At 35.3% G+C, this 24,925-nt stretch overlaps 1 protein-coding gene across 6 annotated transcripts in view; it reads right to left on the reverse strand.

Annotated features, from left to right (window-relative positions):
• Positions 1-24,925, reverse strand: part of WDPCP (WD repeat containing planar cell polarity effector) — a 381,742-nt gene that overhangs the window by 130,681 nt on the left and 226,136 nt on the right. For all 6 annotated transcript variants that reach the window (XM_049650302.1, XM_049650299.1, XM_049650297.1 and 3 more), the window contains one exon: positions 3,412-3,514. In XM_049650302.1, coding sequence (XP_049506259.1) covers positions 3,412-3,514 — 103 coding nt within the window. The remainder of the gene's footprint in view (positions 1-3,411; positions 3,515-24,925) is intronic.

The raw sequence follows: 24,925 nt of genomic DNA on the forward strand, positions 1-24,925 counted from the left end.
TCTTAAATATAGAGAACTGATGGTTACCAGAAAGGTGGGTGGAAGGATGGGTTAAACAGGTGATGGGGATTAAAGAGTGCCCTTGCTGTGATGAGCACCGGGTGATGTATGGAAGTGCTGAATCACTATATTGTACACCTAAAACTAATATTATACTGTATGTTAACTGGAATTTAAATAAAAACATATATATATATATATATATATATATATATATATACACACACATACACATATTTTTTTTTGAAAAAAAAGATATGCATCTTTCACATATTGATTATTCTAACCTAGTTATTTTTTATTTTTTTTAATGTTTATTCATTTTTGAAAGAGAGAGAGACACAGTGTGAGTGGGGGAGGGGCAGAGAGACAGGGAGACACAGAATCAGAAGCAGGCTCCAGGCTCTGAGCTGTCAGCACAGAGCCCGATGCGGGCCTCAAACCCATGAACCCTAAGATCATGACCTGAGCCGAAGTCGGATGCTCAACTGACTGAGCCACCCAGGTGCCCCTAACCTAGTTATTTTTAAAGAAACTGTAGACACAAGAAAATCTCTGAAACCCAAGTTTCCCTTCCTTAGGAGACATTTACATGTATAAAGGAAATCTCCATTTGTAAGGGTATCTCCCTCAGTATCAGGAAGAAGGGGAGGACTCTTAAATGTCTAGACATTTATCAGTGGAGAAGGCATGAACTTACTAAATTTGCATGACAACTTCAGCCTTTTTTTTTTTTTTTTACCATGCTTTTTCTGGTAACCTCCCGTTATGTACTGACCCTGTACACACAACATCATCTTTTGTTTTTAGATGGAGATGGTATTTAAGGTGATGTCTTCAGCTATTTTGGTGAGTTACTCAGTTTTCCTGGGTCTCTTCCATGTATACAGGAAGTATATATACTATTTAAATTTGTTTGAGTTTGTATTAATCAGTCTTATGAAAATGTGATTTTCAATCCAACTGGAAAAACCTTGAAGGACAGAGGCTTACATTTTCCTCACCTATACTACTAAAGCTGAGCATATGAATATAGCCTGTGTTCCAGCAAATCCACTTTAAAGCACATACCCTGTGGATATATCTGTTAAAAGACAAACACAAGTATGTTCACAGCAACACTATTCACAATAAACCCCAAACTTGAAAGAACTCAAATACCTGGCATAGAATGAATAAACTTGTATATGTTCATATATTGGAATACTATTATATAGCAATAAGAATGAAAGAATTACAATTATATACAATATAAAAGATCCTCACAAAGTTGAATAAAAGAACCCAAATACAAAAAAATAATATATATTCCACTTATTTAAAATTTGAAAGAAAGGTAAAGCTAATATATAGTGTCATAGTAAAGATAGTTGGGCTGGACTGTAGTATCTAAAAATGGATAGGAGACAGCTTGTGTGGTCTTGGTAATGTATGTTACTTGGTCTGGATAATGGTCACAAGGATGTGTTTGTTGGGTTTTTTTTTAATGTTTATTTATTTTTGAGAGAGAGAAAGAGACAGAGTATGAGTGGGGGAGGCATAGAGAGAGGGGGAGACACAGAATTCCAAGCAGGCTCTAGGCTCTGAGCTGTCAGCACAGAGCCTGACACGGAGCTCAAACCCAGGAACTGCAGGATCATGACCTGAGCCACCCAGGTACCCCAGGATGTTTACCTTGTGAAAATTCATTGAGTCCTATATTCATGATTTGTGTGCTTTTCTGTATGCATGTTATACTGGAATAAAAAATTTAAATAAAAAATTTTCAAATTGTTGAGATTATTATTATTCAACTTCTCCTTTGGCAACTCTTTTACTTATGTTGACAGCTACTACATGTGATAATTTTTTACAGACTCTTCCATGTAGACTGAACTACTTATACTTAAATATTCTTGATATTTTACATAATTTACCCCCTTGCTTGCATCAAAGAACACTTTTGCAAGCCAAAAACTTAATTATTTTCTGCTTTCAGAAAAGTTTGAGGGAGCATAGTTGAATTAAATTGAAGGAATCTGAGAGAAAATTAGCTTTCCCCAGCATGATGTGGGCTGTATGGAAAAATTAGACAAAAACGACAATAAAGAAATTAGAGATGCTTTCCTAATTCCTTTTGGAATTGTGAGTGTGAGTCACCCCAGTTTTCTAGAATAAAAGTGGAGCAGAACAATCTGAGAAGTTCACCTCTTGATAGTTAACTATTGTTACTGAATGGTATCTTTGTCAAGGGAGAGTAATAGAGGTCAAAAGGTGAGGCCTGAAAAAAAGGCTGAGAAGTGGGGAGGAACAGGGTTTCAATGAAGAGATATTTGCTAGAAATGAGGCAGGGCTTAAAAAGGGAACAACATCAACCAAGCTCTTTGGCTAAGAAGTTTCAGCTGGCCACAGCAGTCTAATCAAAGAATACAGAGAGCATAGGAAGCATTTTGGTGACTAGTGGAGTTTCTTTTTTTTTTTCTGAAATTTTGGATAATTTTTTCACATTCCTTTTCAGGCTTAGTAACTTTAAATTTCTCTAAAATGCAAAAGTGGCCTCCACTGTTAGAAGCAATAGAATTACTCCTTTGGGCTGCAAACAGCATTATAAAAACAAAGATGATCAATCAATGGAGAGTCTTGTTGTAATAATTTGAAGCAATTTACAAAGTGGAGATATATTAAAACTTACTTGTTTCATAGGAATTCCACAAAGAAATGAACTATGTTACAATTCTCAGGGTCCTTTGCCTAATCTAGGAATAGTAAATACCAGGAAGAATAGGAATTGGGATGTCCACAGGTCAATACTTCCACATTGAGACACATTACTGAGTGTCGGAAAGGAAGCTTATCTTGGTATTAGAATAATTTTAAAAACTATCATTTTTCTGTATTAAAAGTTTTGAATGGACCTTTAGATTAAGTTTAGGCTTCTGATTTGTCTTCTTTGGAAGACTATACTGTAAAATGGCTTTAGTGGCTTCAAAATTAAAACAAGTCATCCATTAAACCTAAAATCCCATGTGAAATACTTTGTATAAGACGATTCTTTTGATATCTCAAAATATATCTGACATGTTTATGTGTACAAATAAAGGATTATAGAACTTTCTGTATTGGCTAATATTAATAACAGCACTGATGGTAATAAACTCTTCCTCAAAAATCTTATGAGAAGAACAGTGTACTTCTGACTTTTTGCCAAGTGATGATTAATCAGTGATTATTAATTTTTATGTCATCACAGTTCCAACTTATATATCTATATTGTACTATTTACCCAGGCTTAATTCTTTTTTAAAGTTTCTTTCTTTTTAAAGCAAGTAATTCAAATTAACCAACCGTGCCCTACAAACATAAATATAAATGATACTGAACGAGTATTGATTGAAACAAAAAGCACTTAAAAAAAACAGCATTAATTCTTACCAACTCCAGAGGTTATTGATTCTGCATCAATGTCACTAGCTCTTTTTCTTGCCACTTCAGCCAGTGCCAATTCACCCTTATCTAGTGCAAAGTAATGGATGTCCTTTGGAAATAAAGCAAAATAAAGGATTAATCCAAATGAATCTTGGTCAACTTACAAAGAAGACTTTGAACAAAAGAGCTTACTGTTCAGATTACAAAACAGACATGGCTGATAAATATTTTTTTGCGTTTTAATTCTCTCAGTTTTCTTTCCCAGTATAAGCAAATTTTCTTGAATTGTAGATTATAACTATACCTAATAGCAGTTATTTAAATAAATTGTTTTAAGTCTCCAGGGAAAAAGGTAAGTTTTTAAACCAAATGTTTGACATACTCAGTTTTATCAGGAAATGAAAACTTTTATTGCTATGTTCTTTGGTGAGATTTTAATATCGGAGATGGCTTCTACAAAATTCTGTTGCACATCATACAAAATGCTAAGCATTTTACAAGAAATACTACTACAAAAATTTCTGACATTTATGTGTCTGACACATACAACTTTGTTAACATTACAAATATAGTAACTATCTTGAACTCAGGCAGTCAGCAGATAATCAGTGCCTACTAAGTGTCAGGCACTATTCTAGAATACAGATATCAATTACAATTTCATGTCTCTGGAAGCTGTGAGCCCAGTAGGGAGACAGACCATTGTGAACAACAGTTAGTTATATAACATGTGATAGGTTTTATAACAGGTATTTCCACAGATATTTGCTGTGGAGTCAAGAGGATGCACTGATTCTTGATCTGAGTCTTGAAGGACAAATAAGAGTTATGCTAGGAGGGAAAATAGAGAAAATGTACCAGTTAATATCTGGTGCATATATGTAGAGAAACTTCAAAAACACAGTTCTGTTAGGCAATGAAATGTCTGAATATGGAAGGAGTCTTGGATGTGTGGGAGAAAGCAGTATAAAATAATACTAAAGTAGATATAGCCAGTAAAAAGGATTCTGAACTATTTTTGATGTGCAAAAAGACGGCTGGAATGGAAATTTTATTGCAATAAAAGTGTAAAAAGAATATGAACAGTTAATGAAAAAATATAAATGGCCTATAATCACGAAAAGATGCTTCACTTTATTAATATTCAAATAAATGTAAGTAGAAAATATATAATTTCAAATTGTTTACATTTTTAAAAATTAAGAATATTTACTGGTTGCAGAGTAACCAGAACCATCTTCTGGAGGTGATGGCAGAGTAGGAAAATCATAAACTCACCTCGCCCATGGATACAACTGGGTAACACACACATCAGTGTCAATAGCCCAGAAAATGTCAGACCCAAAGACTAACAGAACAGACTCTCCACAGGTAAATGCAGAGAAGAAGCCACATCAAAGAGGGCAGGAAAGGTGGAGATGTTGTCAGGAGCCCAAGGAACCCAAGGGACTATCCACAGGAGGGAGGAATGCTGCAGGCATTGAGAGGAGAGTGGACCAGATCTCCACACCAGGCACCCCAGGCACAGGGGACTCATGCTGGGAAGACAAAATCTCCATAACATTTGCTTTTGAAAACTAAAGGGGCCTAACTTGAAAGTCAGTGGGGCTTAACACCTAGAACTTTAAAAAATCTGTGGGCTTAGTTCTGGGAGAGCAGGGAGGACAACAGGGAACTGAGTTCCTGCTCTACAAACAGACCTACTGAGATACAGCATAGAAGCAGCAGTTTGAAAAATGCCTGAGGTATGAAGGGAAATAGATTTATTTACTAATCTCAGAGCATGTGCTGGAGGGGCAGGGATCTTTGGGAAACTTCTCCAAGAACAAAAGAGCTGCTGGGCACCATTTCTCTCCCCTGCTCCCGAGCCTAAATACATGGACACACTTCAGAAGCCAGCACAGCACCAACACATTCCACCTAGCTTACTAACAGTGCACCCTGCCCCAGTGCACTTCTGCAGATTTGCACCCCTCACCCCCAACCCTGCCAGTCTTGGCAAGTTTTCCCAGGTGGCTGCAGGTCCTCTCCCTCAGCAGATGGCAAGGACCATGCTGGCACCATGTGCCCTGCCCCCATACTCTACTGCAGAATTTCCTTCTCCAGTATGCCCTTGGCAGGAGCCCATCCAAAACTGTGCCACAAATCTAGCCAGGTGCTACCAGGCTCCAGGCTGACAGCTTGGGATTCTCTCTCTCTCCCTCTCTCTCTGCCCTCCTCCACTCACATGCATGTTCTCTGTCTCTGTCTCTCTCTGCTTCTCAAAATAAATAAAATTAAAAAAAGAAAGAAAACAGACTAAGGGAACCTGTCAGGAACACCATCAAACATAATAACATTTGCATTATAGTGATCCCTGAGGAGAGAGAAAAGGAGGCAGAAAATTTATTTGAAGAAATAATAGCAAGAAACTCCACAAATCTGGGAAAGGAAACAGAAATCCAGATGCAGGAGGCACAGAGATCCCTCAACAAAATTAACCCAAAGAGGTCCACACCAAGACACATAGTAATTAAAATGGCAAAAAGCAGCAAAAGAGAAATTTTAAAAGCAGCAAAAGAAAACAGTTACATATGAGGGAAATTCTATATGACTGACGACTTCAGCAGAAACTTTGTAGGTCAGAAGGGATGATATATTCAGAGTTCTAAGAAAAAAACCTGCAGCCAAGAATACTCTATCCAACATAATAATCACTCAGAAGGAGAGAATTTGGGGTGCCTGAGTGGTTCAGTCGGTTAAGTGTCTGACTTTGGCTGAGGTCATGATCTCGCGGTTTATGAATTTGAGTTCCGTGCTGGGCTCTGTGCTGATAGCTCAGAGCCTGGAGTCTGCTTCAGATTCTGTATCTCCCTCTGTCTCTGCCACTCCTCTGCTCACGCTGTCTCTCTCTCTCAAAAATAAATCAACATTAAAAAATTTTTAAAAAATAGGAGAGAATTTCCCAAACAAAAATTAAAGGAATTCATCACTACTAAACCAGCCCTGCGATAAACGTTAAAGGGACTCTGAATGGAAAGCTCATAAGCAAGAGTAAGAAAAGTAGGAAGCAAAAAAACAGTAAAATTAAATGTATCTATAAAAATTGGTCAAGAGCCTCACAGAATAAAAAGGTGTAAAGTAGGAAATGATATTCATAAAATGGGGCTGGAAAAAGATAAAAAATTTAGTGCTTTTAGAATGGTTCAAACTTAAGGGACTATCAACTGAAGATAGACTGCTATATACATAAGATGTTATATATAAACCTAATGGTAACCACAAATCAAACACCGTTAACAAATATGCATAAAATAAATAGGAGTCCAAGCTTATCACTAAGAAAGCCAGCCAACTGTGACGGAAGAGAGCAAGAGAACAAAGGACAGAGAACTACAAAAACAACCATAAGACAAGTAACAAAATGCATACTTATCAATAATTACTTTGAATGTAAATGGACTAAATGCTTCAATCAAAAGACATGAGTTGATGGAATGGATAAAAAAGGCAAGGCCCATTATATGCTACACAGAAGGGACTCATTTCAGACCTAAAGACACATGCAGACTGGAAGTGCAAGGATAGAAAAGCACTTATGCAAAAGGATGTGAAAAGAAAGCTGGGGTAGCAATATTTATACAAGGCAAAGTGGGCTTTAGACCAAAGACTGTAATAAAGGAAAATGGACTATATAATCATAAAAGGAATAATCCAAAAAGAAGATAAAATAATTGCAAATATTTATACACCCAACATTGCAGCCCCAAATACATAAAGCAGCTAATAACAAACAAGGAAAGTGATCAATAGTAATACAATAATAATAGAGGACTTTAACAACCCACTTACATCAATGGATAGATCATCCACACAAAACATCAACAAGGAAACAGTGGCTTTCAATGACACATTGGACCAGAGAGATCTAAGAGATCTACCCAGAACATTCCATCCTATAATACAAGAATACACACTCATTTCAAGTGCAGATGGAACAATGTTCAGAATGGAGTATGTTAGGCCACAAAACAAGTCTAAACAATCTCAAAAAGATCAGCCATACGATGCATCTTTTCTGACTACAATGCTATGAAACTAGAAATCAAACACAAGAAAAACATCTGAAAGAACACAAATATATGGAGGTTAAATAACATGCTACTTATTGGATTATTTAATGCTATTGAACAATGAATGGGTCAACAAAAATATCAAAGAGGAGATCAAAAATCACAGGGAGACAAATGAAATGAAAATACAATGTTCCAAAATCTTTGGGATGAAGCAAAAGCTGTTCTATAAGGGAAGTTTATAGCAATACAGGCTTAATCAAGAAGCAAGAAAAATCTCAAATAAACAACCTAAACTTACACCTAACAGAGCCATAAAAAGAACAAACAAAACTGCAAACCAGCAGAAGGAAGGAAATAATAAAGATGAGAGCAGAAATCAATGAAATAGAAACTTAAAAAAAAAAAAAAGATCAATGAAACCAGGAGCTGGTTCTCTGAAAAGATTTTTAAAAAATTGATAACCCTTTGGCCAGACTCATCAAAAAGAGAGAGAGAGAGAGAACTCAAATAAATAAAATCATAAATGAAAGAAGAGAAATAATAATGAACACCAAAGAAACAATTATAAGAGATTATGAAAAATTATATGCCAACAAGTTGGACAATCTAGAAGAAATGGATAGATTCCTAGAAATTGAATTGAATCAGGAAGAAACAGAAAATTTAAAAATACTAATTACCAGTAATGAAATAGAATCAGTAATCAGAGGACACCCAGCAAAAAGAAGTCCAGGACCAGACACCTAGCAGGTGAATTCTACCAAATATTTAAAGAAAAGTTAATACATATTCTCAAACTATTCCAAAAAGAGAAGAGGAAGGAAAGCTTCCAAATTCATTTATGAGACTGCCATTACCCTGATACCAAAACCAGAAAAGACACTACCAAAAAAAAAAAAAAAAAAAAAGAGAACTATAGGCCAGTATCTCTGATACACGGGTGCAAAAATCCTCAACAAAATATCACCAAACTGAATCCAACAATACATTAAAAAATCATTCACTTTAATCAAATGAGATTTATTCCTGTACTGCAACTGTGGTTCAATATTTGCAAATCAATCAGTTTGATACATCACATCAACAAGAGAGGATACAAACTACATAATCAATGGATGCAGAAAAAACATTTGACAAAGCATAACATCCATTCATGATAAAACTCCTCAACAAAGTAGGTTTGGGAGAACATAATAAAGGTCATATATGAAAAAACCCACAGCTAGCATCATATTCAATGGTCGAAAAACTAAGAGCTTTTCCCCTAAAATCAGGAACAAGTCGACCCTCACCACTTTTATTTAATAGCACTGGAAGTCCTTGCTGCAGCAATCAGAGAAGAAAAAGGAATAAAAGGCATCCAAGTTGGTAAGGAAGAAGTAAAACTGACACTATTTGCAGATAACATGATACCATACATAGAAAACCTTAAAGACTCTACCAAAAAAAAAAGTACTAGAAATGATAAATGAATTCAGTAAGGTCACAGGACACAAAATCAATACACATTTTGATAATTCATTTGATAAAGCAAAATCTAATACATTTTTATACACTAATAATGTAGTAGCTGAAGGAGAAATTAAGAAAAAAAATCCTATTTATAATTGCAGCAAAAAGAATACCTAAAGGTAAACTTAACCAAGCAAGTGAAAGACGCGTACTCTTGAAAGTACAAAACACTGATGAAAGAAATTGAAGACGGCACAAACAAATGGAAAGATTTTATGCTCATGGAGTGGAAGAACCAATATTGTTAAAATATCCATACTACTCAAAGTGGTCTACAGATTTTTTACAATCCTGATAAAAATACCAACATCATCTTTCACAGAACTAGAACAAATAATCCTAAAATTGGTATGTAACCACAAAAGATAACCCTGAATTGTCAAAGCAAAACTGTCAAAGAACAAAACTGGAGGTATTACAATCCCAGATTTGAAGATATATTACAAAGCTGTAGGAATCAAAACAATATGGTACCGGCACAAAAACAGACACATAGATGCATGGAATAGAGAGCCCAGAAATAAACCCAAGTTTATATGGTCTTCAACAAAGGAAGCAAGAATATGCAATTAGAAAAAGACAGTCTCTTCAATAAGTGGTGCTCGGAAAACTGGACTGCTACATGCAACAGAATGAAACTGGATACACTAAAATAAAGTTAAAGGTATTAAAAACCTGAAATGTGAAACCTCAAAACACACACACACACACACACACACACACACACACACACAAAATCCTAGAAGAGAGCACAGGCAGTGATTTCTCTGACATGGGCAATAACAACATTTTTCTAGGTATGTCTCCTGAGGCAAGAGAAAGGCAAAAATGAACCATTGGGACTACATCAAAATAAAAAGCTTTTGCACAGAAAAGGAAACAATCAACAAAACTAAAAGACAACCTACTGAATGGGAGAAGATATTTACAAATAACATATGTGATACAGGTTAGTGTCCAAAATACATAAAGAACTTTTGCAACTCAACACCAGAAAACACAAATAATGCACTTTAAAATTGGGCAGAACATATAAACAGACATTTCTCCAAAAAAGACATCCAGATGGCCAACAGACACAGGAAAAGATGCTCAACACCAATCATCATCAGGGAAATGCATATCAAAACCACAATGACCTTACACCTGTCAGAATGGCTAAAATCAACAACATAAGAAACAACATGTTTTGGTGAAGATGTGGAGAAAAAGGAACCCTCTTGCACTGTTGGTGGGAATGCAAACTAGTGGAACCACTGTGGAAAACAGTATGGAGTTTCCTCAAAAAGGTAAAAATATACCTACCCTATGATCTCACAGACACACTACTGGGTATTTACCCAAAGAATGCAAAAAACACTAATTCAAAGGGATACATACACCTCTATGTTTATTGCAGCATTATTTACAATAGCTAAGATATGGAAGGAGCCCAAGTGTCTATCAACTGATTAACAGATAAAGATGTGGTACATATATATAACAGAATATTATTCAATGGCAAAAAACAATTAAATCTTGCCATTTACAATGACATGAATGGAACTATAGAGTGTAATGGTAAGTGAAATAAAGAGAAAGAGAAATATCCTATGATTTCACTTACATTTGGAATTTAAGAAAGAAAACAAATGAACAAAGAAAAAAAGAGACAAACCAAGAAACAGACACTTAACTATAGAAAACAAACTGATGGTTACCAGAGGGGAGGTGTGTGTGGGGGGGGATGGGTGAAAGATATGAAGGGGATTAAGAGTACACTTGTCACGATGTGCACCTGTAATATATACAATTAATGAATCACTATATTGTACACCTGAAACTAATAGTATATGTTAACTACATTGGAATTAAATTATGAAAAGGAATATTTACTGGTTGCAAGTTTGGGGGAACCAGGCACTTATTTACTGGGAATATAAGACTTTATAGAGCAGGCATCCATAAAGTATGGCCTAGAGGCCAAATATAGCTTGCCTTTTGTATAGTCCTTGAATTAAAAATGGTATTTACATTTTTAAATGGTTGGAAGAACTGTGCTCAACTACTCTTATTTAACTCTAAATGGCTTTGGAATTAGTGTATGCTGAAGACTTAAAAATATTTCAACCTAAAACTACAAGGTAAAATAGAACTTCGGTGTGAAACTTATACTGTGATAGAGTAATTTCAGTGATAACTACCATTTTTTGACTTGCAAGTAATGTCAGGCTGTGTTATACATTCCCTGAATTGTGAAGAATAAAGGAAATCTCATTCTACACACATTCCCGTAGCAATATATTTTCTGATTTTAATCCACAGCAGTCTTTTTCAGTATTTTTCTACATTTTATTTTTTAATTTTTAAATTTTACTTAAATCCAAGCTAGTTAACATATATTGTAATAATGATTTCAGGAGTAGAATTAAGTGATTCATCACTTAGGTAAAACACCCAGTGCTCATCCCAACAAGTGCCCTCCTTCATGCCCATCACCCATTTAGCCTATCCCCCCACTCAACACCCCTCCAGCAACCCTCAGTTTCTTCTCTGTATTTAAGAGTCTCTTATGGTTTGCCTCCCTCTCTCTTTTCATCTTATTTTTCCTTCCCTTCCCCTATGTTCATCTTTTTTGTTTCTTAAATTCCACGAGTGAAATCATGATGTCTGTCTTTCTCTGAATGACTTATTTCACTTAGCATAATACACTCTAGTTCCGTCCATGTTGTTGCAAGTGGCAACATTTCATTCTTTTTGTTTGTCTATTAATATTCCATTGTGGGTGTGTGTGTATGTATATATGTATTATATATATCATACATATATATGTACACACACATTATATATATATTGTATACACACACACACACATCTTCTTTGTCCATTCATCATTTGGTGGACATTTGGGTTCTTTCCATAATTTGGGTATTGTTGATAGTGCTGCTATAAACACTGGGGTACATGTGCCCCTTTGAATGAGCATTTTTGTATACTTTGGATGAATACCTAGTAATGCAATTTCTGGTTATAGGGTAGTTCTATTTTTAAATTTTTGTGGAACCTCCATACTGTTTTCCAGACTGGCTGCACCAGTTTGCATTCTCAATAGTGCAAAAGGATTTCCCTTTCTCTGCATCCTCGCCAATATCTGTTGTTTTCTGAGTTGTTCATTTTAGCCATTCTGACAGGTGTGAGGTGGTATCTCACTGTGCTTTTGATTTGTATTTCCCTGGTGATGAGGGATGTTGAGCATCTTTTCATGTGTCTGTAGTCATTTAGATGTCTTCTTTGGAAAAAGTGTCTGTTCATGTCTTTTGCTCATTTCTTCACTGGATTATTTGTTTTTTTGGGTGTTGAGTTTGGTAAGTTCTTTATAGATTTTGGATACTAACTCTTTATCTGATATGTCATTTGCAAATATCTTTTCCTAATCAGTTGCTTTTAGTTTTGTTGATTGTTTCCTTCACTGTGCAGAAGCTATTTATCTTGATGAGGTCCCAATATAGAATGCTGTTTAGCATGTCATTGTATTACAAATTAATTTCATAATAAATTAATTTTAATTACAAATTTATTACAAATTAATTTTATTACAAATTAACTTTTATAATTTTACAACTAATTTAAATTAATGTGACTAATTTGTAATAAAATGACATGCTAAACGGCATTCTGTCTTTTAGTTAATGGAATTCTAAAAATATCTTTGAATTGGTGAATATACTCAATTAAAACCATATGCCTATGGGTTAATGATATTAACATGTGGCAGTACCTATCTATGAGGAAAGAAATTTGCAAAAGTGAAATACATACAAACTCATCATAGCTCAGTATTTACAGATGAACATTTGCAGATTTTTTTTAATGAGGAACACCAGCTTTCAACCCTAATTTAAGTACAATGTTATCCCCATAAAAAAGAATTCCATTATTTACATTTGTTGACTTGTATTAGCAAAACTACTTAATTATTATATTTCTAATTTAGTCAGTAAAGATTTATGCTTTGTTTGTTTTTTCCTTGCTATATATAAGTACTGACATAATAACCTTAATTTTGCTTCTTGGTCCACAAGCCTATAATATTTGCTATATGGATCTTTCCAGAAAAAGTTATTTATTCTGTGTCCTAACAGTATATTAGAATAAAAAATTTACCTATATATACACTTTTGTAAACTCCTAAGAAAATAATGTGACAATGTATGTACAAAGATTGACAATAACAGCATTACTTATAACAATGAAAAATTGGAAGCTACTTTAGTGTACATCAAGTGAAATAATTACGTGGGTTTTTTTCTTTTAATTCAAGAGTGGCATAATATTTTCATAATGGGTCCATATTATTCAATGAAGTAATTTGTAATAACTTAAAAATATACACTACTGTAGTTGATTTGCTAATATTTAAGACGTTTACATCTATGTTCTTAAGAAAAGTCAATGACTTTACTTGAGCCTGACAGCTAATAAGCCCACACTGCTACCAAGGTTATATTAGCCTTACAAAATAAGTTAGGTGGCTTGTTTTCTATTTTCTCTTCTCTGGAAAAATTTGTGATTCTTCACTGAAAATAAGCAAAATATATGCAATAAATTTGAGAAGAAATTACCAAATATTACTGGGCAACATAAGTGAGCACCTGATTAAAATATAGACACACCTACTTACGTCTGAAAAAGACCATACATGACAAAGATCAATTCTGACCCCATGTAATTTATAAAATCCAGTGGAATACAATAAAATCACTTCAGGGGTTTTAATGGAACTTGACAAGTTGATCTTAAAATTCTTATGTCAAAGCAAATCGTCAAAAATATGAAAGACTTACTCTAACAGTAAGGCTCTACAGCACTATTACACAGGCATATAAACCAAAGAGAAAGAAACATACCCATATAAATATGGTTTTCTTAGTGAGTTACTAACTTCAGTACTTTATGTTTAGCAGTGATGTAAGTGTTGGCTATAAGATCTGTGGCCCACAAATTATTTCTGGATCATTTTCTCTGTCTCACTCTCTCAGTTTTCCTTAATTCTATGATTTTTCCTCTTTATTTTTTAATTGTTTTAAAGAATGAGGTCATTAATTTGAGGAAGGTAACCCTCAACAGTTCCTAAGTTGTTACTGTATCTCTACCATGAAGGTTTTCATTCTTTAATCTTTCTATTTAGAAACAGTCTATTTACTTGCTGATACACTTGTGAGCTTCCCTGCCATTCACATGTCTGAGTATAGTCTTTAGCTAAATGTAGTAGAGAATATATCCCTTTAACTCCATGCTCCTCAGTTGACATAGTTGATGCATCTTTAGGGTCTAATACAAAACTCTTTAGGGTTTGATGCAAGACATATCTAGTATCTGTATCACTTGCCAGTTTATCCTCTAGCTTCACTTATTTTTTAACTTTTGGATAGTTTTAATGTTGGAATTTAATTTAAATGTTGGATATATACATCTTAGTGTGTTCATATATCTCTGGAAAATGGTTATATTCTAAATGAGTCAAGAAAATAAAAGCCACTTGGCTTTATATTCCATTTTCATGTCTTACACCTGACTAGACCAGTACATACATGAATAATGGATATACAGTAATGCTGGTTGAGACTAAGGCTAATGTACTGTTAAATCACATATTAAGACATTTCAAGAGGCCACTACCAGGGTTGCCATGCCCTTCCACTCACCCTGAGTTCAAATTCAATTACAATTAATAAAAAAAAATCATTCCATAAATAATAATGGAATATCTATTATGCACCATATACAGAGGAGAATTTACCACAAAATTAATGAAGCTTAAGCTTCAATACTTCTTATTTGCACATGCCTTTCCAGTACCTAATTTTGTATTTGAAATTTGAAATTTTTTCTTAAGAAGTACTCCTCAAATTATACAAACTTCAAGCTCTATAAAACATGGATCCACCCCTGATGTACAGCCATCAAGGTTCTCACATACTAGTGGACTGTGTTACCACATGCTTAGTTTAGAATCATGTGTCTGAGAGGCACAAGGCATAGGAGACATTGGAAGTTGTATAGTCATTTTTTGTTTTATTGGTCTGTTTTTAGAGATTTATTGTATAAGATTAAAATTAACAAGACTAAATGGACAACATAGATGGCAATAGATTTGAAAAGTACCCTATTGATAAATCCCAACTTTTACTACCACCCAACCAGGTTACCTAGTTGGTGGATAGTTCTTTTATTAAAGTGTTACTAACCTGGAAGGAAGTTTTCAGAAAAATATTCAGAAGAATAAACCACTTAGTTTTTGTCATTCTCAGTAACAATTTTATAATTTTACATTTGCCAAATTGACTTAAATTAGTATCATCATTTAGCACTATTAAGTGAAATTGGCTTCCACTGCACAAAAGATGACAAACACTGATAGTCTTTGGCCATGATCCAGGTTTAAATATTTACACATATCCTGTCTGTGTTATCTAGGATCAAAAATAAAAAAACTTGCTGCTACTGGGTTCTTACCACCTTTCACAGATGACTTTTGAATGTACTACCAGAATTAATATGCAAATTTACAACAAAATATTTAAAACTAAAAAGCAATCTTGAATAGATTTTTATCTTTATATCATACTTTGGATCAGTTATTAACAGTTAACTTTTATAACATATTATTGTTATAATCTTTTCTAATTTTTATAATGTTTCCAGGGACTGATAAGTTTGTATGAAATAAAAAAGCACTATAAAGACATGCAACAGCTTATGCATATTTAAGAATACCATGTTCTAGGGGTGCCCGGGTGGATCAGCATCTGACTTCGGCTCAGGTCATGATCTCTCACCATTCGTGAGTTTGAGCCCTGTGTTAGGCTCTGTGCTGACAACTCAGAGCCTGGAGCCTGCTTTGGATTCTGTCTCCTTCTCTCTCCTCATCTGCCTGCTCACATTCTGTGTCTCCCCCTCTCTCTCTCTCTCTCTCTCTCTCTTAAAAATAAACATTAAAAAAAATTAAAGAAAAAAAAAAGAATACCATGTTCTAGCTGTAACATTTAAGTTAGTTCAAACCAATTGATAAATGAAATTTAAATTCTAATTATAGATATTCAAGTTTACCTTGTCCAAAATTGCTTTCAGAATTCAAGTTTATGTTGCTGTATTTCAATTAAAGTAAAATGCTGACATAATTCTTTTTCTGTTACTTGTTTTTTACCTATTATTTTATAATTTCAGATTAGAAAATTTGATCAAAAAGTTTTAAAAATCAGGAATAAAGTACTTGTTTCTGATAATGTGCTAATTGAATTTCTCTATTTTGTAGATTTGAGGAAAATTAACTTTGAAGATAATAATGTATCAAATAGTTACATGCACATAAATTTTAGTAATCAACTCTTAATGTCTATGTAAATCATCTTTCTTATATAAATCAGAGCAATGAATAATCATTTTAAATATGAAAACATGTGGAAGTAATTTATTTATTTTTTTACCAAGTTTAATTATAGGGGCACATATTTTTATGTTAGAAAAACTTATTGGAAATTGCATGTTTTTGAGGTTTTCACAGAACTCATAAATAAAACTTTCTGCTTCCTTTCAGGAGTTATATTTTTGACTTGTATGAATTTTTTCTTGTGGCTACTGGATGATTTTAATTCATTTGTTTAGTATGTTATTTTTAGCCATTTATATTTTTCAAAAAATTATTCATGCTCACTAGGTTTTCATGTTTTTTGCACTAATGTATATATAGGCATAACTTGTATTATTGCATTTCACTTTATTGCACATTATAAATACTGCTTTTTTTTTCCAAAAGTGAAGGTTTTGTGGTAATCCTGCATTAAGTAAGTCTATTGGCACCATTTTTTCCAATGGTATTTGCTCACTTTGTGTCACTGTCATAGTTTAGTAATTCTCAAAATATTTCAAGCTTTTTCATTGTTAATGAATTTGTTATGGTGATCTGTGATCAGTGATCTTTGATGCTACTATTATGATTGTTTTGGGGCACCATAAACCATGCCCATATAAGATGGTGAACTTAACTAATGTGTGTGTTCTGACTGCTCCACTGACTATTTCCCCATCTCTTTCCATCTTCTTGTGCCTCCCTATTCCCTGAGACAAAAAAATGTTGAAATTAGGCCAATTAATAGCCCTACAATGACCTCTAAGTAGTTCAAGTAAAAGGAAGATCTGCATGTCTCTCACTTTGCATCAAAGGCTAGAAATGATTAAGCTAAGTGAGGAAGGCACATCAAAAGCCAGGACAGGCTGAAAGCTAGGCCTCTGCACCAAACAGTTAAGTTGTGAATGCAAAGGAAAAGTTCTTGAAGGAAACAAAGAGTACCACTCCAGTGAACTCATGAATGACAAGAAAGCAAAACAGATTTGTTGGTGATATGGAAAAAGTTTTAGTGGTCTGGATAGAAGATCAAACCAGTCAGAATTTCCTTAAGCCAAAACCTAATCTAGAGTAAAGCCCTAAATCTCTTCAATTCTTTTAAGGCTCAGAGAGGTAAGGAAGCTACAGAAGGAAAGTGTGAAACTAGCAGAGTTGATTCATGAGGTTTAAGAATCCATCTCCATAACATAAAAGTTCAAGGTGAAGTAGCAAGTGCTGATGTAGAAGCTGCAGCAAGTTATCTAAAAGTTCTAGCTAAGATCATTAATGAAGGTGGCTATATTAAACAACAGATTTTCAATGCAGAAGAAACAGCCTTCTATTGGAAGCAGATGCCATCGAGGACTTTCTTACCTACAGATGTCAATACTGGCTTCAAAGGAGAAGCTGACTGTCTTGTTCGGGGTTAATGCAGCTGGGGACTGTAAGTTGAAACCAGTGCTCACTTGCATTCCAAAAATCTTAGCAGCCCTTAGGAATTAATGTTAATTTACTCTGACTGTATTCTAGAAATGGAAGGACAAAACCTGGATGAAAGCACATTTGTTTACAATATGCTTTACTGATTATTTTAAGCCCACTGTTGAGACCTACTGCTTAGTAAAAAATGATTCCCCTCAAAATATTACTGCTTGTTGACAATGCACCTGGTCATCCAAGAGGTCTGATGGAGATATACAACGAGATTCATATTGTTTTCATGCCTGCTAACACAACATCCATTCTGCAGCCCATGGAGAAAGGAGCAATTTCATCTTTCAAGTTTTATTATTTTTTTTTTATTAAAAAAAAATTTTTTTTTAACGTTTTATTTATTTTTGAGACAGAGAGAGACAGAGCACGAACGGGGGAGGGGCAGAGAGAGAGGGAGACACAGAATGGGAAGCAGGCTCCAGGCTCTGAGCCATCAGCCCAGAGCCTGACGCGGGGCTCGAACTCACGGACCGCGAGATCGTGACCTGAGCTGAAGTCGGACGCTTAACCGACTGAGCCACCCAGGCGCCCCTCAAGTTTTATTATTAAAGAAATACATTTCATAGCTGCCATATATAGTGATTCCTCTCATGGATCTGGGCTAAGTAAATTGAAAACTTCCTGGAAATCATTCACCATTCTAGATGCCATTAAGATCATTCGCAATTCATGGAAAGAGGTCAAAGTACCAACATGAATAGGCGTTTGGAAGAAGTTGATTCCAACCCTCATGGATGACTTTGAGGGGTTCAAGACCAGTGGAGGAAATAACTACAGATGAAAGTAACAAGAGGACTAGAAGTGGAATCTCAGTTGTGACTGAATTGCTGCAGTCTCATGACAAAATTTGAACCAATGAAGAGCTGCTTCTTATGGATGAGCAAAGAAAGTGGTTTAAGATGAAATCTACTCCTAGTGAAGATGCTGGGAAAACTGTTGAAATGCAAAGTAGGATTTAAAGTATTACATAAACTTAGTCAATAAAGCAGCAGCAAGATTTGAGAGGATTAATTCCAATTTTGGAAGAAGGTCTACTGTGGGTAAAATGTTATCAAACAGCATTACATGTGAAAGAGAAATTGTGAAAGGAAGAGTCCATTGATGCAGCAAACTATTGCTGTCTTATTTTAAGAAATTGCCACAGCCACTCTAACTTTCAGAAACTACCACCTGATCGCCTAGCTGCCATCAACATCAAGACAAGACTCTCCACCAGCAAAAGTATTACAACTCACTGAAAGCTTAGACGATTGTTAGCAATTTTTAGCAATAAAGTATTTTTAAATTAAGGTATGCATATTTTCTTTTATGGTACTGTATTCTATTACATACTTAATAGACTACAGTATAGTATAAATATAAGTAGAAATACACTGAGAAGCCAAAAAATTCATTTGACTCACTATATTGCTGTGGTCTGGATTTGAACCTACAGTATCTCCAAAGGATGCCTGTATAATTATCATAATTTTAAAAAGTCTTTTGATCTTTATACTGCTAGGGAGTCACTGCCAAGATACATGGAGTTAAGAAAAAATCAAGTTGCCAAACAATGTGTTTAGTGTGCTACTAAAATAGTAAAACAGGGGTTTAGATGAACATATATGCATATATGGTATTATGTATTTTCCATAAAAGATGGATAAACCATAATGACAACCTAAAGAGGAATGAAAGGAACAATGTGAAGAAAACAGAGAGTGAAGTTAGACTTCACTGAATGTACCATTTTTTAAAATCTAACTTAGAATCATTTTTACATAATTATAAGATAAAATAAAACTTTTAAATTATTCCTGAAATTTCACAATCAAGTTAATGAACTTAAGACATCAATTTGGTGGCATAATTACACAAAAAAAGTATTTTCAAATCAGTTTAAAATACAGACATTTATCTCTTATGGCATATCTCTAAAAATAAAGGAATTGCAATGAAATCTTAGAATGTTTTCATAATTATACTAGTGGGAATCATATTTGTAGAAATATTCTAAAGCCGTTTTCTAGAAATGTTGTATAACAGAGGTCAGCGAAGTACAGCCTGTGAACCAAATCCAACCTACAACCAATTTTTGAAAATTAAGTCTTATTAAAACAGTCATACTCATTTGTTTATGTATTGCTGATGTCTTCTTTCAAGCTACAATGGCAGAATTGAATAATGACAGAGACTATGTGACCTGCAAGGCCAAAATACTTACTGTGTAGCCCTTTATAAAAGAATATTTTGACTACTTTTGTTCTAGCTCTCTCCTCTAGAAAACAATGCCAAACTCAGTAGAAAAAGGTACATTAGCAACAGTCTTAACTCTAGTAACCATTTGCTACTAAAAGAAATAAAAAGAATTCAGAGATATCATTGATAGCAGACTGGGGGCACCTTATCATACAAGAAGGAAAGGAAGATATCAGTATTACTGGGGTCACCTTAATAGTACTCAGTAATCAACTTAAAGGGATTTCTATGACTAAAGATGGTGCAAAAATATTACCAACTGTACATTTTTTTTAATGTTTATTTTTGAGAGAGAAAGAGCATGAGGGAGGAGGGGCTGAGGGAGAGGGAAACACAGAATCTGAAGCAGGCTCCAGGCTCTGAGCTGTCAGCACAGAGCCTGATGCAGGGCTCAAACTCACGAATGGTGAGAGATCATGACGTGAGCCGAAGTCAGACGTTTAACCAACTGAGCCACCCAGGCGCCCCACCATCTGTACATTCTTTAAAGGAACAGAACAAATTCCCACACTCAGCAACAAAATTCATGAACTCCAGCTACTAATGACGATATACTAGATATGAGAAATACTAAGAAAATGTGACCCTAACAAAGAGAAAAATCGGTCACTTGGAGTGGACATAGAAATGGCAGAGATAATGGAATTAGCAAAAATAACTTTAAAACAGACATATACATATGCACACATTTACTGAGAGACATATACATTTAAGGGAAAACACAAAGAAAGATTAAATGATATTTTAAAAAACCAAATGGAACTAGAAATTTAAAATATAGTATCTAAAATGAAAAGTTCACTGGAAAGGAGTAAACAAATCAGACACTAAAGAATAAAAGATCGGTGGTGAGAGGAGCCAAGATGGCATAACAGCATGGAAGGTTTTTTTGGGGTCTCGAGTCCATGAAATACAGCCAGATCAACACTAAACCATCCTGCACACCTAGAAAACTGATTTGAGGATCAACACAACAATCTGCACAACCTGCACCACAGAACCCAGCAGGTACACAGCACAGAGATATGAAATGGGGAAGAGAAGCCACGGAAGGCAGGGAGCTGTTTTTGCTTGTGGAGAGAGGATGGAGATGGGGGAGAGCACAGGAAAAGCACCCCCCCCCCCGAAAGTGGAAAAGTGGAAACAGCCACAGGGACTGAACTAAAAAGGGAGAAAGGAGAGGGTTTAAATTCCATTAAGACTCTACAAACAGGGCGGGGAGCACAGAGTCTGAAAGTCTTCAGCTCAATACCTGGCAGTGTTCTGGTGGGAAGGGTGAATCCCCAGGAGCAGAGTGGGGTCTGGGAGGTCCTCGGGCCACATGGGGAGAAGCAGTTCCAATGCTGTAAGGACATTGGTAGAAGCTGTGTGGTCACCCGGTCCAAGCAGACCCCAGAGAACAACCACATTCGCTGGTGCTGGAATAAGGTCGTTAGGGTGAAGCTTGGTGCCAGGTGTGTATTGTGATTTCCCATAATCCCTGAAACGCTGCTGCTACATGGTTGTGTGAACTTTTTCTGGGCTGGGCTGGCACCCAGCCGCAATCTCTGGGCATCGGCAGCAGCACAGTTCCACGAATGTTTCTGGGTGTGGCCAGCACCCAGCCATTGCTCGGTGAGACCCTCCCCCAGGGGATCTGAGCGGGTCAAAGCCGCAGTCCCTCAGAAGTGAGGGGTCGGGAAACACAGCCGCATCTGAGATAAAACTCAGGAGGGAGGTGCTGCCTGGCAACCGGACAGCTTGGTGACAGCGTAAAAGCAGGGAGTGGACAGAAGTTGGAGACAAAGGATGGGTGCGTGATTGCTGGTCCAGGAGAGCAGACTTCCAATACCAGAGACTAGGCAGCTGGGTGACGCCATTTTTACCCCTTCCGCACATGCGCATACCCACCTACAAGTGCCACAACAATCTACCACAGTAAGCTAGGCAATACCATCTAGTGGAAAATGGATCCATTACACTAAGCCCTGCTCAACTGGGCCAACCTCGCTCTTTAGGAACACAACAAATCTCTCCACCTGCTTAGTTTACAGACTAAAGTGCTTCACAGTTTGACTTCTAGGGAAAAATGATATAATTTCAATTGTATTTCAGTCTGTTCACTGGTCCATCTATTCAATTTTCTCTTTTTTTCTTTTTCGTTTCTTTTCTTTCTTGAATAGGGAAAGAAAAAATTTACTTTTATTAAAATATTTTTTTCTACTATATTTTTTACTTTTTTTGTAAATGTTTCAAATTATAATTTACTTCCATCATTTCATTTTATTCTATTTCATTGTATTCATTTTCTCAAATTTTCAAACGTTTCTTTTTTTCTTGTTTTTTTTCTTTTCAATTTTTTCTTTGTTTTCCCCTCCCTTTCTCCTCTCATCTATCACTCTCCTTTCAATACCAGACCAAGACAACCTATTCTAGCATCATTTATTTGATTTTGTGTGTGTGTGTGCCTGTGTTGTTTTTAATTTTTTAATTTTATTTTTTTCCCTTATTAATTCCTTTTCTTCCTTCAAAATGATGTAATGAAGGAATTCACCAAAAAGAAAGACAACACAGGGGCTTAACACAGATACAAGCAAGATGTCTGAACCAGAATTTAGAATCATGATAATAAGAATACTAGCTGAGGTCAAAAATAGATTAGAATCCCTTTCTTTACAGATAAAAGAAGTAAAAGCTAGTCAGAATGAAATAAAAAATGCTGTCACTGAGATGCAATCTTGAATGGATGCCACAGAGACAAGGATGGTGAGGCAGAGCAGTGAATCAGCGATATAGAGGACAAACTTATGGAGAATAATGAAGCAGAAAAAAAGAGAGACACTAGGCAAAAGAGCACGATTTAAGAGTTAGAGAAATCAGTGAGTCATTAAAAGGAAACAACATCAGAATCATAAGGGTCCCAGAAGAAGAGAGAGAAAAAGGGGTAGAAGGGTTATGTGAGGAAATCATAGCAGAAAACTTTCCTAACCAGAGGAAAGACACAGACATCAACATCCAGGAAGCACAGAGGACTCCGATAAGATTCAACAAAAACAAACCATCAACAAGGCATATCATAGTAAAATTCACAAAATAATCAGGCAAGGAAAGAATCATGAAAGCAGCAAGGGAAAAAAAGTCCTTTACCTACAAGGGAAGACAGATCAGGTTTGCAACAGACGTATCCACAGAAACGTGACAGGACAGAAAGGAGTGGCAGGATATATTCAATGTGCTAAATTGGAAAAATATGCAGCCAAGAATTCTTTATCCAGCAAGGCTGTCATTCAAAATAGAAGGAGAGATTAAAAGTTTCCCAAACAAAAATTAAAGGAGTTTGTGACCACTAAACCAGCCCTACAAGAAATTTGAAAGGGGGCTCTCTGAGGGGAGAAAAGATGGGAAAAAAAAAAAAAAGACCAAAAGCAACAAAGACTAGAAAGGACCAAATAACACCACCAGAAGCTCCAACTCTACAAGAAACATAATGGCAATAAACTCTTATCTTTCAGTACTCACTCTAAACGTCAATGGACTAAATGCTCCAATCAAAAGACATAGTGTAACAGAATGAATAAGAAAACAAGATCTGTCTATATTCTGTTTACAGGAGACCCACTTTAGACCTAAAGACATCTTCAGACTGAAAGTAAGAAATGGAGAACTATCATACTAATGATTGCCAAAAGAAAGCCAGAGTAGCCATACTTAAGACAATCTAGACTTTAAAATAAAGACTGTAACAAGAGATGAAGAAGGACATTATATCATAATTAAGGGGTCTATCCACCAAGAAGACCTAACCGTTGTAAACATTTATGCTCCAAATGTGCAGCGCCCAAATATATAAATCAATTAATCACAAACATAAAGACTCATTGATAATAATACCATCATAGTAGGGGACTTCAACACCCCACTTAAAGCAATGGACAAATCATGTGATCAGAAAATCAACAAGGAAACAATGGCTTTGAATGACACACTGGACCAGATGGACATAACAGATATATTCAGAACATTTCATCCTAAAGCAGCAGAATATACATTCTTCTCCAGTACACATGGAATGTTCTCCAGAGTAGACCACATACTGGGACACAAATCAGCCCTCAACAAGTACGAAAAGATAGAGATCATACCGTGCATACTGTCAGACCACAATGCTATGAAACTAGAAAACAACCACAAGAAAAAATTTGGAAAGGTAAGAAATACCTGGAGACTAAAGACCATCCTACTAAAGAATGAATGGACTAACCAAGAAGTTAAAGAGGAAATTAAAAAGTACATAGAAGCCAATGAAAATGACAACACCTCACCCCAAAACCTCAGGGATGCAGCAAAGGTGGTCATAAGAGGAAACTATATAGCAATCCAGGCCTTCCTAAAGAAGGAAGAAAGGTCTCAGACACATAACCTAACCTTACACCTTAAAGAGCTGGAAAAAGAACAGCAAATTAATCCCCAAACCAGCAGAAGACAGGAAATTATAAAGATTAGAGCAGAAATCAATGCTATTGAAACAAAAAACAAAAACAAAAAACCAACAGTAGAAAGATCAATGAAACCAGAAGCTGGTTCTTTGAAAGAATTAACAAAATTAATAAACCACTAGCCAGTTTGATCAAAAAGAAAAAAGAAAAGACTCATATAAACAAAATCAAGAACGAAAGAGGAGAGATCACAACCAACACAGTAGAAATAAAAATAATAAGAGAATATTATGAGCAATTATATGCCAATAAAATGGGCAATCTGGAAGAAACGGACAAATTCTTAGAAACATATACACTACCAAAACGGAAACAGGAAGAAATAGAAAATTTGAACAGACCCATAACCAGTAAAGAAATTGAATTAGTAATAAAAAAATCTC

This window comes from Panthera uncia, assembly GCF_023721935.1.
Source record: "Panthera uncia isolate 11264 chromosome A3 unlocalized genomic scaffold, Puncia_PCG_1.0 HiC_scaffold_11, whole genome shotgun sequence".
Classification (NCBI taxonomy): Eukaryota; Metazoa; Chordata; class Mammalia; order Carnivora; family Felidae; genus Panthera; species Panthera uncia.